General features: G+C 51.7%; 1 protein-coding gene across 50 annotated transcripts in view; it reads right to left on the bottom strand.

Annotated features, from left to right (window-relative positions):
- SORBS1 (sorbin and SH3 domain containing 1) overlaps nt 1-13,613 on the bottom strand; it is a 239,780-nt gene that overhangs the window by 17,568 nt on the left and 208,599 nt on the right. For 45 of the 50 annotated variants that reach the window (XM_051823967.2, XM_070057512.1, XM_070057515.1 and 42 more), the window contains 5 exons: nt 12,642-12,688; nt 7,802-7,916; nt 7,532-7,657; nt 5,828-6,022; nt 3,788-4,561 (listed from right to left, as the gene is read on the bottom strand). In XM_051823967.2, coding sequence (XP_051679927.2) covers nt 3,788-4,561; nt 5,828-6,022; nt 7,532-7,657; nt 7,802-7,916; nt 12,642-12,688 — 1,257 coding nt within the window. The remainder of the gene's footprint in view (nt 1-3,787; nt 4,562-5,827; nt 6,023-7,531; nt 7,658-7,801; nt 7,917-12,641; nt 12,689-13,613) is intronic. The other 5 variants (XM_070057533.1, XM_070057536.1, XM_070057539.1 and 2 more) reach the window with 1 other exon arrangement.

Genomic DNA, 13,613 nt, shown 5'->3' with positions numbered 1-13,613 from the left:
TCTTTCAGGCCCAGAGCGAATGCCACATTGTCTCATGAAGTCTTTCCACACAACCACTTTCTGCTTCCTGTTGCTTACTGTTTGTCTGGAGTGGACTCCTCGGGGACTCTCTTTCCCTGCCTGCATGATAATTATCTGTGAGCATGTCTCACTCCCCAATGGAGGTCATTTTTTTGTTATTTCTTTAATTGAACAAATATTTACTGAGCACTTTCCATATACCAGATGGCACAGTCCCCAACCTTAGGGTGTTAACATTCTAATGGGTACACAGAAAAGCAAAGAGCAAATACAACAAAGGACTGCTTGCACAGGTCAGGTGCAGGGGCCAGGGCAGCACAAAGTCAGAGCACGTGACCCAGTCTTGCAAGGGCAGAGTGAGGTTGGCAGGAAAGGCTTCCTTTGGAAGAGGTAACATCTCAGTGGAGAAGTATGGAAAAGGTAGGAATTATCCTAGTAAACAAGCAGGGGTAGTTCTAGAAGATGAGGACACCTAGATGTCCAAATGGCCAGATCGCATGGGGCCTCCTAAGCCCACCCAGGAAGGGAGATTTCTCTCTGAAACCACTGGGAAGTCCAAGGTGATGTTCATCCTCCTCTGTCTACAGTAGCACTTAGCACAGTGCCTGGAATGTTCTAGATGCCTGGAAGAGAGTAAATGGTCCTAACATTTCAGAATGTCTTCATTTAAGGCTCTTGGGTAAAATTTTCCCTCTTAATTGACAGATTCTCAGCCTAGGTCCCTAAAATCTAGGGACCTCTTTGGTTCCACAAAGAGAATAATGGTTGGTGATTTTCTTGGTATAAAAACTGGTTTGGAATGCAAATACCCAAATAAGTGAGCCAGCCTGAGGTCATGCTCTGATGGGGCTGCCACAGACAGCTGTCACATACTAAGTCCTCTCCACCTTCAGTATGTCAACCAAAGGGAGCCTGGGTGCAGGAGCCCCTTCTGAAGGACCCAAAGCTGCTACAGGATGGAAGAGTGCGGGTGACTGATGGGGATGTGCAGCCCTTTCCACACCAAGCCCACTGCCCATTTCAAACAGGGCTGGTGCTGGGACAGCAGGAGGAAGGGAGTAGACGGGAAGTGGTACATCTGGAGTCTGGAGGCCCTCACAAAAGGAAATTGAGCTGTCAACAAGCTCAGCCACCCAATCAACACAATCTCCAGCACTGCCAGCCACTCCGCTCCTGTCCTCGGCTAGGAAGCAGGAAGTGTGTACCCCTAACCTCGCTGGGGACCCAGGCACCATGCGTACTTCCTGTACACACGGTATCCTGGAATCAGGCCTTGGCGATGACTCAGCACTGGCAAGAAGGAGGGCTCCAGGCACCTGCGGTTGACTTAGAACATTCACAGAACTGTTCTTGCGTCAGAGACACTGAATGCTTTTCCACTAGCCAATCAACCAGCTCTCCCAACAAACTACGCTTCAGCAGACACACCCTCTTCCTCCTCCAAGAACACGCATTCCAGGAGCAGTTGTTCTGGGCCAGGCAAAGCCTTCGTTGGGTATGGCTGTCTCCCCGCAGCCCCACACAAGGACCCGGGAGATAAGCTGCAGTGACAGCGGTGGGAAGCCCCCACTGCGTGGAGCCTGACCACATGACACACACCCCACTTACGTGGACCACCTAGTTGAGTCTTTGCACCATCCTGGAAGAAAGGTACTGTTTTCATTTCTACTCTGCGTATGAGAAAACTGTGGCTTGGGAGCTTTTTGTTTTTTTTTTTTTTTTTTTTTTTTTTTGACAGGCAGAGTGGACAGTGAGAGAGAGAGACAGAGAGAGAAAGGTCTTCCTTTTGCCGCTGGTTCACCCTCCAATGGCCGCCGCTGCAGCCGGCGCACCGCGCTGATCCTGGCAGGAGCCAGGAGCCAGGTGCTTTTCCTGGTCTCCCATGGGGTGCAGGGCCCAAGCACCTGGGCCATCCTCCACTGCACTCCCTGGCCATAGCAGAGAGCTGGCCTGGAAGAGGGGCAACCGGGACAGAATCCAGCGCCCCAACCGGGACTAGAACCCGGTGTGCCGGCGCCGCAAGGTGGAGGATTAGCCTATTGAGCCACGGCGCCGGCTTTTTGTTTTTTTTTTTTTTTTTTTTTTGGCTTGGGAGCTTAAGCAGCCTGCTGGTGACAAGTCAAGTATGACTTCTTATCCCACCCTGTGCCTGCCCCCAGGAGCCCCGCTCCTGACATGCTGGCCTGTGGGCCCCATGCGTCAGGCTGAGCTGCAGGTCTGGCCCAGTGTGTCTCAGAGGCCTCGGTGCTTGTGTGGCTTCCGAGCCTTCCTCTTCATCTGTCCTGGTGATACTGCTATGCCTGCAGCCTCACCACACAGGCCCCTCGAGAGGACACTGCCCAGAGGCTGGTCCCTGTAGGTCTTAAATTCCATAGACAGATTGAATGAAGCTCCAAAGGGAACCTGGGACTGCAGGTCTGAGGGCTGGGCGCAGTTTACTATTGTACATGGCACACACACACTAAGTACTTAATGAATGGTGTGCAGTCCTCTTCAGGAAGTCTAACTGGGTCTAAGAAGGTTCTAGAACATTCTCTGCTCTAGAAGCAGTTCATGCAAGATGGTGGCCCTACAGCTTCCCTCTACGAAGTGCTGGTCATGTGCCCCGTCCTTGTGCTCAGCACTCCACACACGTCATTCCAAGGAATCTTCTCAACTCTATGAGGCAGGTGTCCTCACTTCCATTTTACAGATGAGGAACCCGAGTCCGAGGGAGACTAAGTAATTCCCAAGTTACCAGAAGGCAAAAGGGAGGGCTGCCATTCAAACTTGGTTACATCCAAGAAGAGGTCTGAAGTCTGACTTACAGGGTAGCACCAGCGTAGCCCAATCAGAACCACGATCTATCTAGTTGCCAAGCTCATGTCCCCTCTCAAACTTTTCAGCCCTCAAAACATCCTATAATGAGGTGGTTTTTGGCCTAGAGGTCAACACACTGCTTGTCCCACGTTGGACTGCCTGGATTCAAGCCCTGGTCTTGCTCCCAATTCCAGCTTCCTGCTAATGTGTGCCCTGGGAGGTTGCAGGTGATGGCTCAAGTGGTTGGGTCCCTGCTATCTGTACAGAAGACCCAAACTGAGTTCCCAGCTCCTCGTTTTGGCTTGGCCCAACCATTGGAATGACTCAGTAGATGGACGATTTGTCTCTCTGCCTTTCAAATAAATTAACTGAAAAATTTAAAAACAAAACAAAGAAACCTACCCTATAGGCACCTTGGTTCCAAACCCTGAAATCTTTGTAGCCCGCTGGATGACTGCAAGCCAGAGGCCTGTGTGCTCCCCAAACGTCACTCACTCTGTTTGTTATGAACAAGGGCCCCGAATTCCCACACAGACACGAGACAGGACGGAGACCTGACGAAACCGAGCACTAGCAGAGCCATAGGTTATGGAAACAAAGTGCAGCTCACAGGAAAACCACAGCACACCGCAGCAAAGCCTGGTGTTCTCAGCTGTTAGTCAGAGCAGACCGGGCCGCGGGGGAGGCCTGGCTTCTCGTGGCTTCTGTACCAGACCACGAGGCCCTCAGAGTGGAGCCAGCTCAAGAGGCGGGAGTGCAGCCTGCCCTTTCCCTCCAACTGTCCCCAGCCCTACACCTTAACCGACGCGCCCGCCACCCCATCCGGGGCCATCTCTTCGCTCCCAAGGCAAGCAAATGGGTCCCGCAGGCATCTGCTGGGCCTCGGCAGAGGGACTGCGGCTGAGCCGTCCAGCCCGCCCGGCCAGGTGAGATGCCAAGGGCACACGCGGTCATGCTGCAGGCCTACCTGGCTCACACCACTCTGAGCAGCTCTCCTCCCAGCCTGCTCGCCACCTCTACGCAGCTCTGTCTGCCCAGCCTCCCTTCCTGGAAAAGGGCTGCCCAGAGGCTTGCTGGGCCGGCTCTCCTCAGGGCTGCGGAGATCTGGGAGTCTCTGTTCAGTACTCAGGCACCTGACCACGTCGGAAGGTTTCAGGCAGCTCTTCTTAGAGATGGCGGGTCCACCAGGGCCTCTCTCACCCGCCTCCCTCTCTGCTTTCCTTTCATAGTGGCCGTTCTCTTCTCGCCACGGTTGCCTCTTGCTCTGGCTGCTAAAGGCATCGCTAAGCTCCGAGATGACCCTATCAGAGCGCCCGAGCGGCAGCTGGGAGAAGCTATCTTGGTGGATGCCGGAAGGTGACACGTGAACACCACCGGCTCCGTTGACGTGAAGCGGAGCCAGTACACTGGGCGCCGGAGAGTAGGCTCTGTCGGGGGGCGGCAGGGCCAGAGGGGAGATGGTCGAGCGTATGGTGGAGCCATCTGACCGACTTGAATGGGGGAGGCCAAGGGTCAGGGAGGGACGAGCCCTCGCTGACAGGGCAAGGGGGTCAGCGCGAAAGACAGAAGCCTCAGGCAGAGGCGGCAAGGGTGGAGTCAGGGCCAGAGGACGTCTGCCTGGGACCCCTACAGTCAGCGAGATCCACTCCGAGGTGATGGCGTGCATCTCAGGGGACAGGGCTCGGCGGGGGTGGGGCAGAGATGAGGGGGCTGGCAGGATGAGCTTGCTGTGACTAGGAAACTTAAAAAGAAAAGGAGAGAGAGACAAAACAAAGAAGCAAAAGGTACAAGTGTCAGCTTCAAGAAGAAAGAAGGAAAATAGTCACCAGGGCGTCTAAAAAGAAGAATGAAATGCAGAGGATGAGCGGGACAAGCTGGTGTCGCCAGGGAAGTCACTGGGTCAGGTCTGGAGCGTGAGCGGGTGCACGTGCAGGGGGAGGGGAGAGGCAAGTGATGTGGAGACGGGACAGAGGTTCTCATCAGGGCCCACCAGACGAGGCTGGCCCGCTTTGCAGAATCCGACTTTCAAAGGGACACGGAAGGAGCTCCCACCCAGAGCCCAGCCTGGAACCCGGGGGAAGGAAAGATGGCCCTTCCAGAAAAGCGGGAGAAGAGCAGTCATTTTGTTTTATGACCACGGCTGACTACAGCTGAGTGAAATCTCCAGCTGAGTGCTCCAGGCCGCCCTGCGCCGACTTCACGCCCTCCCCCAGGAGATGATGGGACATGGACCTCACTGTGCAGGATGCCCAGGTCAGCTGTCCGATGCTTTTTACAGGGGTCAGGGATGAGCAGGTGCGGCAGCAGGAAGCGATTTGAGGACGAGAGAAAAGAGGTGCTGTGTCCATGTCATCCTGGGTCCCCGTGTCCTGCTCTTGCTTCCTGGTCTCCCCTACAGCTCATCTAGCACAATGTTCAATGTATGTCACAGGGGTCACCCCACATGCATCTCCTGAACCCAAGGCTCTCACCAGAGCAGCAGAGGTGGGTGTGGAATAGCTTCTATTTTTAAACAAGTCCATTCATAACTAATGTTCAGGGAGGCAAACAACTCGTGCCTATACAGCTACTTCCTAACAACCTAGTGTAGACCAAGAAGCTCCAAGCTCCTGTCCTAACTCGGTTCCAGTGAGTGTTAGCAAAAATGCTTTGGATGCGGTCTACAGGTCTGAGGATGAGAACATGAAACTCAACCTTTGTCTTCTGCAAGCCAGCCTTGGCCAACAAAATGACGGAGAGGACCACACTGGGCCGTGGGATGTACGACAGAGAGCCGGTTACCACACCACCAGCTTCAGCCAAGGGGCACCACTTTCTCCCCAGGCAACTACCTCAAATGCTTCCCATTACTCCCACCAAATGCTGGCAAAATGCCGTTTAGATACAGGAACACCAATGTGTGTGTGCAGTCTGCATTGCTGCCGACAGTTCCCAATCAAGAACCACCCCAAAGGAGCTATGCGCCGTCAGCACGGCTGAAGCTGAAAACAGCGACCAGCTTGGGTACCTGTGGGCTCGCAGTGGCACTGCGACTCGGGGAGGAGGAGTAAGGCAGGTCAATGTAATCCACCGGGTTCTTCACCAGTGGCCGTTTGATCACGTCCACGTAGGTGACGGGGAAGATGCCTTGTCGGGACGTCCCCGGGATCCTCCCTTCGTACCAGTTCTCATCCACCTGTCGAAGCAGCGTGATCCTCTCGCCCTGCAAGACACAACAACCCAAGGGTTCTCGTCCCTCCACACTCAGCACACCAGGGGCCCCAGCCTGTGCTTGGCGCTGCCCTGCCCTGCGTCATCCACCATATCCAAGTCTCTGGAGAGACTTCCCTGCTGGACCTGGCCAGATTTCACATTGCTGGGCAGGGCTGCCAACAGCCAGGGAGCTGCCTGGCTGCTGTGAAGTTAGGCTTGGTCTTTAAATATTTCCATAAAGAAGATCAGACTCGTGCCTGTATCCTGGAAGGCACAAGTGAGTGTTTTTTCACTCATTTAAAGCAAAACAGACACAACTCCCATCTCCATCCCCAAGGCACAGGCCCCGGGAGGCTATCTTTTGTCTTTGTTTTTATAATCTTATTTTCTCATGTGCCATGATAGAAAACTGAGAACAGAAACACGAAGCAGAAAACAACCATTGTCCATCCTGTAGTCACTTGGAGGTAACCACTGTAAATATTCAGAATCTATACTTTCCAGATTTAATCCCATACATGTGGATTAGACTTGTGCCTGTCTCTTTCTTATGAAAACAGAGGTGGACTGTATTTCCCTTTTCCAGCCTGTTTGTTTTATATCTAACACCATCAAGTGAACCTTCTTCTTTAATAAGGAATATAATTCTATGCTTTTTAATGCTGCTGCACAGTTTAATGGACACTCTAGGGTGTTCTACTGGACACTCGCGTAAAGATTTAATTAGTGATCTTCCTGTTCTTGGGCAATCAGGTTGCCTCCAGAGTTTCTCTTTTATTTAAGGGGCTCACGTGTTTCCAAGGCATGTGCTTGCTTCCCTGAACCCTCAGTAGCATCAGTTCCTCTAATAACTTCAGCAATTTGGACAAATGGAAAGAAGAGTATCCCTGCTTGGTCTAGGTGTGTTGGGAGCAAGCTGCTGAGCTCACCACCCAGCAGGAATGACGGCGAGGTCATGGCGTCTTCACTCACTGACCACCAAACCAGGTGCATGTGTCTGTGCTGGGGCCTTCACGTGCGAATCCTCTATGGCTACCCCAGGAGAGGGCCATCTATTTTCATTTTTCAATGTGAGGAAGCGGTGGCTTGGAAAAAAGCATTTAACTCCCCACCTGCTCCAGAGCTGATAACCCATGACTTCTGGCTTCAAAGCTTTGTAAATTTCTCCTCATATCACTGGTTTTTCCCCCCTCTTTGGGCCACAACAATGCACAGTAAAACCACAGTGCTCATCACATCTGTAGGCGCTCTCCAAATGTGGGCTGAATATTTATTTATACAAGGTGTCCAGGACTCTGGAAATACTGCTTTTAATCATTGAACTCAATGGAGTGCAACCTTGACAGGAGCCTAGTGTCTATTTTTTAAAAAATGCCCCACCTGGGAACACCCTCCAACTGCTCTTAATGCAACTATTGATTGGCAGATCCCTGTTAAGGGGACAGACAGCACCACGGGCTGGCGGGGCCCCGCAGCACCCTGTCCTCACCCAGGGCAGGGGCCAAGGAGAGTCCCCTACCTTTCTGAAGGACATCTCCACTTGCGTATCACCATTAAAGTTGAACTTGGCAATGGCTTCTCCATATTCCAAAACCTGCACCGGCGTCAACTTTTTGGGCTGAGCCTTCTCAGCGGGAGGAAGGAGCTGAGGAAGGAAGACAGGGAAGACGGGAACAGGCAAGAGAAAGCGGGGAAATGAGAGGAGGAGACAAAACACGAGTCCTGGATCAGTAAATGGTGCTTGGGTGGCGGCCAGGCACTTCCTTAGGCAGAAAGGGGGCTGCGGTACCTCGACGTAGGTGCGTGGGAAGATCCCCACCCGGCCGTGGTGCTCCCCTTCGTACCAGTTCTGGTCGATCTGCTTATAAATGTAAACGATGTCCCCCTTCTGCAGAGGAAGCTCCCTGTTGACAGAGGGCACAGCGTTTTCAGCAGGTGTTTCCACACTAAGACCCAGATGCTTCCAGTGGGGCCAGAGGGGATGGAGGACAGAGGAGACGCGGCGGGGGGGGGGGGGGGGTATTTGGAAATGAGAGCCCCACTCTTCAGAGCTCATCGCATTGGCGTTTTCTCCAGCCCTTTGTGGGATGGGTGTTAGCCTTCCTGCTGAGGAGCGTGGGAAAGCGCCTGGCACCTTATGAGTCTGTTGTGGCTTTCTCAATGGGCATTTCTTGCGAATGTTGTGTTCAGAATATTTGCACAATGCACAGAGAAGCACCCAGCGGCCTTAGCCATCGTGTGTCACATGAGGAACAATGCTTCTGGAAGCCTCCACTGCCAACACGGCCTTTCCTAGGCCCTGGCAAGCCGTGCCTTCGCTGCCCTAAACTGCCCTCAGGCTGTCTGTGATGTTTCCATAGTCCCATCGTTCCATCCATTTAGCCCTCTGTCCACCCACCCACTTGGCCATCCACCCGTTATCATGTGGTAGGAAGGCTCTGAAGTTAGGAGTCTCTGGGTTCAAAACTCGGTCCTCCAGAGGAGCAGCTCTGAGACCCTGGGCAAGATCCTGGATTCCCTGGAGACACTGTTTCTTTACCTGAACACAGCCACTAATGCGGAGTTATTAGAGAACGCAGCTACAAACTGCAAATAAAACACCCAACGCTGTGCCTATTACCTAGTTAATGCCCCATAAAGATTAATCCCCTCCCTTTTCAACATGAAAAAGGGATCTGTGAGAGAAAAGTTTCTTTCAAATGCTCTTAGTGCCTGTTTTCAATTTTTCCACACTCATTCCTATGCCTGCCTCCGTAATGATGCTAGCATCTAATTAGGACTCCTTAACAATGAGACAAAAAGATAAATTATACACAAAACAAAAACTTAAAAGGACAAAAACTGTAACTTGAAATTTTCTTGAACAACTACCCAAACATGACCCAGATCTTTCCATTGTGTCCAGCCAACAGCACGGGGAGAAGGGCCTCTGATTGTACTTTGGAAGGGCATGCCCACCGCCCTGGGTGCCAGGAAGTCCCACGGTGCGTCAAGGATGCTGGCTGAACAATGACGGGGCATCTGGAAAACTTCACACGAAGTCAGTGCCGTGCTGAACAAAAGTACGGGCGGCCTGGTGGGGCCTCACACTGGTGAACAGGATTCCACCCTAAAGGCCCAGGGAGGCAGCCTCTGTCTCAGTAAGACAGATGTCTCCGGCCAGAGCCCTCCCTGGAGGTCTTCTGGACCCTGGGCACACAGTGAGGTCCTGATCACATCCACCCCTGCTGGAGCTCTGCAGGCCTCCAACTCTGCCACCCTGAGTGTCGGGCGGCAGGAAGCTGGAATGCTCCTCTCACTGCTAAGCAAGGGAGGAGGACGACTCCCTTGAGAGGACTGGAGATGCCTGCCTGGGGCTACCGTCCCGCCATCCTGTGGCTCACACCCTCAGCTCCCCAAGAGCCCCATGACCAAGTGTGGTGGTGAAAAGCTTTGGGAAACAATGGCGTGATGCCCTCCAAATCTGGAGCGTTGCTGTGTGCCCTGGCACAACACGGGCTCTGTGAAGTCCAAGGGGAATGAGGCGTGGCTCATTGAGTGGTGAGCAAACTTTTTCGAGGCACACACTTCAGGGACATGTAAAACCCAGGGACTAGAGGGCTTCCAAGACTCTCTATGTATGAGACATTTATTTTTTATTTATTTATTTATTTTTATTTTTTGACAGGCAGAGTAGACAGTGAGAGAGAGAGAGACAGAGAGAAAGGTCTTCCTTTTGCCGTTGGTTCACCCTCCAATGGCCGCCGCGGCCAGCGTGCTGCGGCCAGCGCACCGCGCTGATCCGATGGCAGGAGCCAGGTACTTATCCTGGTCTCCCATGGGGTGCAGGGCCCAAGCACTTGGACCATCCTCCACTGCACTCCCTGGCCACAGCAGAGAGCTGGCCTGGAAAAGGGGCAACCAGGACAGAATCCGGTGCCCCGACTGGGACTAGAACCCGGTGTGCCTGCGCCGCAAGGTGGAGGATTAGCCTAGTGAGCCGCGGCGCCGGCCTGAGACATTTATTCTTTTTATCAAGTTTTCTTGAATTCTTTTTGGAGGCAGCAGGCCATGATGACAACACTGAGTCAGAAGAAGGAGTCATCTCTCCCACACCGGAAGTCTTGCTAAATGGGGACAATTTCTGTGGATCTCAGCCTTCTCACCTGTTACACTGGATGGGGTTTTTCTAAAGAAAAAAATCTTTTCGAGGCTTTTAAATGAAATCTAGGAAAATGTATTATCATTAAGCCATTTCTTGAGTCTTCTATGAGCCTCGCTCAATTCAAACATAAAAGGAATCCACTTCACTAAACTGCAGATGAATTTTTCTGCCTCTGTTGTCTCTCTCTGGTAAAGCACATGGAAAGGTGACATACTTTGAGTACCGACTTTTGCTGCACTGTGCAAAATGATTCACAGGTATTACACCAGCTTCTCCACAGGTAGGCATTTTAAGCCCATCTTACAGATGAGGAAAAAGAGGGGTGGGAGAGGATGATAATGTGACAACAGTTACAGAGACAATAAGTGACATAGCTGGGATCTGAAACCAGGACTTGCTGACTCTCAAAACCACAATCTTGGGATGCCTGTGTCAGGGTGCCTGGGTTCATGTCTCAGCTCTGCTCCAGCTAATGCACACCCTGGGAGCAGCAGGTAATGGCTCAAGTACTTGGTTTCCTGCCTCCTATGTGGAAGACCTGGACTGCATCCCTGGATCCTGGCTTCAGCCTGGCCCAGACCTGGCTGTTGCAGGCAATTGAAGAATGAACCAGCAAATGAGAGATCTCTCTCTCTGTTTCTTCTTCTGTCTCTCTGCCTTTCACATAACTAAAAACAAATAAGTAAAGAATATCCTAGGGCTGACGCTGTGGCGTAGTGGGTAAAGCCGCTGCCTGCAGTGCTGGCATCCCATATGGGCGCTGGTTCAAGACCCGGCTGCTCCACTTCTGATCCAGCTCTCTGCTATGGCCTGGGAAAGCAGTGGAGGATGATCCAAGTCCTTGGGCCCCTGCACCTGCACCTGAAAGAAGCTCCTGGCCCCTGGCTTTGGATTGGCCCAGCTCTGGCTGCTGCAGCCATTTGGGGAGTGAACCAGTAGATGGAAGAACTCTTTCTCTCTCTGCCTCTCTGTAACTCTGCCTTTCAAATAAATAAATCAATCTGCTTTTTTAAAGAATATCCCAAAACCTGCGATCTTTATAGTATATTGCACATCTACCTTTAATAGCTACAAAGTAACACAAGCAAATCTGACTGTACCACATGTATGCTTGTGTTCTGGAAATCATGGCCTTGCCACTTATTCTGTATGGGAGAGGGTCAGAACCAAAACAGACTGGCCTCCACACAGCACCCTCAACATCTCTCTCCATCTCCTCCCTCCATTCCATCCCATCCCATCACTGCATTTTCGGCTGCCAATGAAAACTTCTGGCTCATTTTTAGTCCATAATTAGACATAAAGTTAGCAGACTGCTTTTGGAACCCAGTCGTGGTAGCATTCCCCAAATTGTATTCCATGGAAAATATAAAATTAGAAAATGCTGGGCTAAATAAGTTAATCAGGCTTCTTCCTTGAAAGGTTCCCTGAGTCATTAATGTGCCAATAGCAAGAAGGGTGGGAGGAACAGATACAGCGGTTCTGCAACCCATTTCCACAACAGAACTCCCTTTTTGAGGAAAATCTTACAGGGCTAGCATCTGAGACATGCTAGTCTCCTTCCTATGGGTCTCAGTGTAAGTCCTTGGGATGCTATAGCAAAACTGGGGAAGTTATCTTCCCAGAGCCTGGTTCTGATTCCTTCCACAGAGTGAGTGGGTCAAATTGAGCTTCCACTGAAGCACACCAAGCCCACACATATGTATATGTATATGTATATGTATATGTATATGTATATGTATATGTATACGTACATATATGGAAGCAAAGGAGCACAGTGTATAAAAGCCAAGCCTCTGGTGCTAGGCTGCCTGGGTTTGAATCCCAACCCCATCACTTACCAGCTTGAGGAAGTTCATCCACCTTGCAGTCCCTGGGTTTCCTCGCTCGTACAGTGTGGATAATAACCAAACCCACCCCACAGAGTTACAGCAGGGTTCAATGAGTTAACATACACAAAGTACTTGCAACAGTGCTCGGCACATAGCAACCTCTATAAACTACTGGCTTCTTTCATTTTTAATCATTGCTGTTATTTCTCCAACTTTTTTCTTTTTTTTTTTTTTTGACAGGCAGAGTGGACAGTGAGAGAGAGAGACAGAGAGAAAGGTCTTCCTTTGCCGTTGGTTCACCCTCCAATGGCCGCCGCGGCCGGCGCGCTGCGGCCGGCGCACCGCGCTGATCCGATGGCAGGAGCCAGGAGCCAGGTGCTTTTCCTGGTCTCCCATGGGGTGCAGGGCCCAAGCACCTGGGCCATCCTCCACTGCACTCCCTGGCCACAGCAGAGAGCTGGCCTGGAAGAGGGGCAACCGGGACAGAATCCGGCGCCCCAACCGGGACTAGAACCCGGTGTGCCAGCGCCGCAAGGCGGAGGATTAGCCTAGTGAGCCGCGGCGCCGGCTCCAACTTTTTTTCTACAAACAACCCGCTGTGTTCCAAAGCAGTGGCTAAGAAGACAAACCAGAAAAGGACTGGCGGCACTTACTTTAGCGTCTGAGCTTTAAAGTCAAATTTGGCTCTGGCAGGTCTCATCTAAACACAAGAAACAATAACAAGTTAAAATCATGATTCACATACAATGAAACAGAATACATTCTCGCAGATTTCTAGAAAGCAAAGCAGAAAAAGTCACTCTAACCAGTCTGCTCTAGGGCAAGATTCCAGCGTCTGATCTTAGCAGAACACTACATGGATGTTTAGTCAACTACATCATGCATGAGAATCTCCCTAAGAAGTGCCAGATTTGGGGAAGAGATGGGTGAAAAAGTCCTAAAGCTGAAGAACTGCTTCCCCCAAAACATGCCAACCAGAGACAGCCAGAAGTCCTAAGACATTCCTTCTCCACTGTCTTATTCTTCAGGGGCCATCTTCTATTTGTCTGGCTTAAATCACCATCTAAGCAGATGGGACTCTGCCTCACCTCTGAGAGCAGCCTCAGTTTCATGTGTCTCTTACAGTCTGCGAGGTCGCCCAGAGGGTCAGAGGCAGCAGCCCTGATCTTACCCTCCTTTTGCTGGGCCCTCCACTCCTGCTGGGGGAGCCCTCTCCTCCCACTCAGGCCCCCAGGTCGGCCTCCCGCCACTACTCGGTCATCAAGTCACAAGGCCCTCGCTTCGCAGCCCTGACCTCTGGTTCCTACAGGCACAAAGCTTCCTCTGACTTCACTTTTCTTCACACTAATCTTCGGTCACACAGGAGCCCAAATCACATTCTTAGAATTCTTCCTCATATCACTTCCTTGCTTATGTTGGCTGCCCCCCCTGGATCAAATCTTAATTCCTGACAAGGGTCGAGGCCTCCAGCACTTTTCTCCACACACTTACCTACCTGCCTTTGTCTGACACCCTTCCTGTTCAGTCACGCCAACCTATCAGCTACACGTTGCTAAACCCCTTTCTCTGCAATTCCTTCAGCTCCAATTCTAGCAAGAAGTTCACCCTGACTTACATTTATTCGC

Source organism: Oryctolagus cuniculus, chromosome 15, assembly GCF_964237555.1.
Source record: "Oryctolagus cuniculus chromosome 15, mOryCun1.1, whole genome shotgun sequence".
Classification (NCBI taxonomy): domain Eukaryota; kingdom Metazoa; phylum Chordata; class Mammalia; order Lagomorpha; family Leporidae; genus Oryctolagus; species Oryctolagus cuniculus.
Note: the sequence above shows the minus strand (reverse complement) of the source record. Positions and strands in the feature narration are given on the sequence as shown.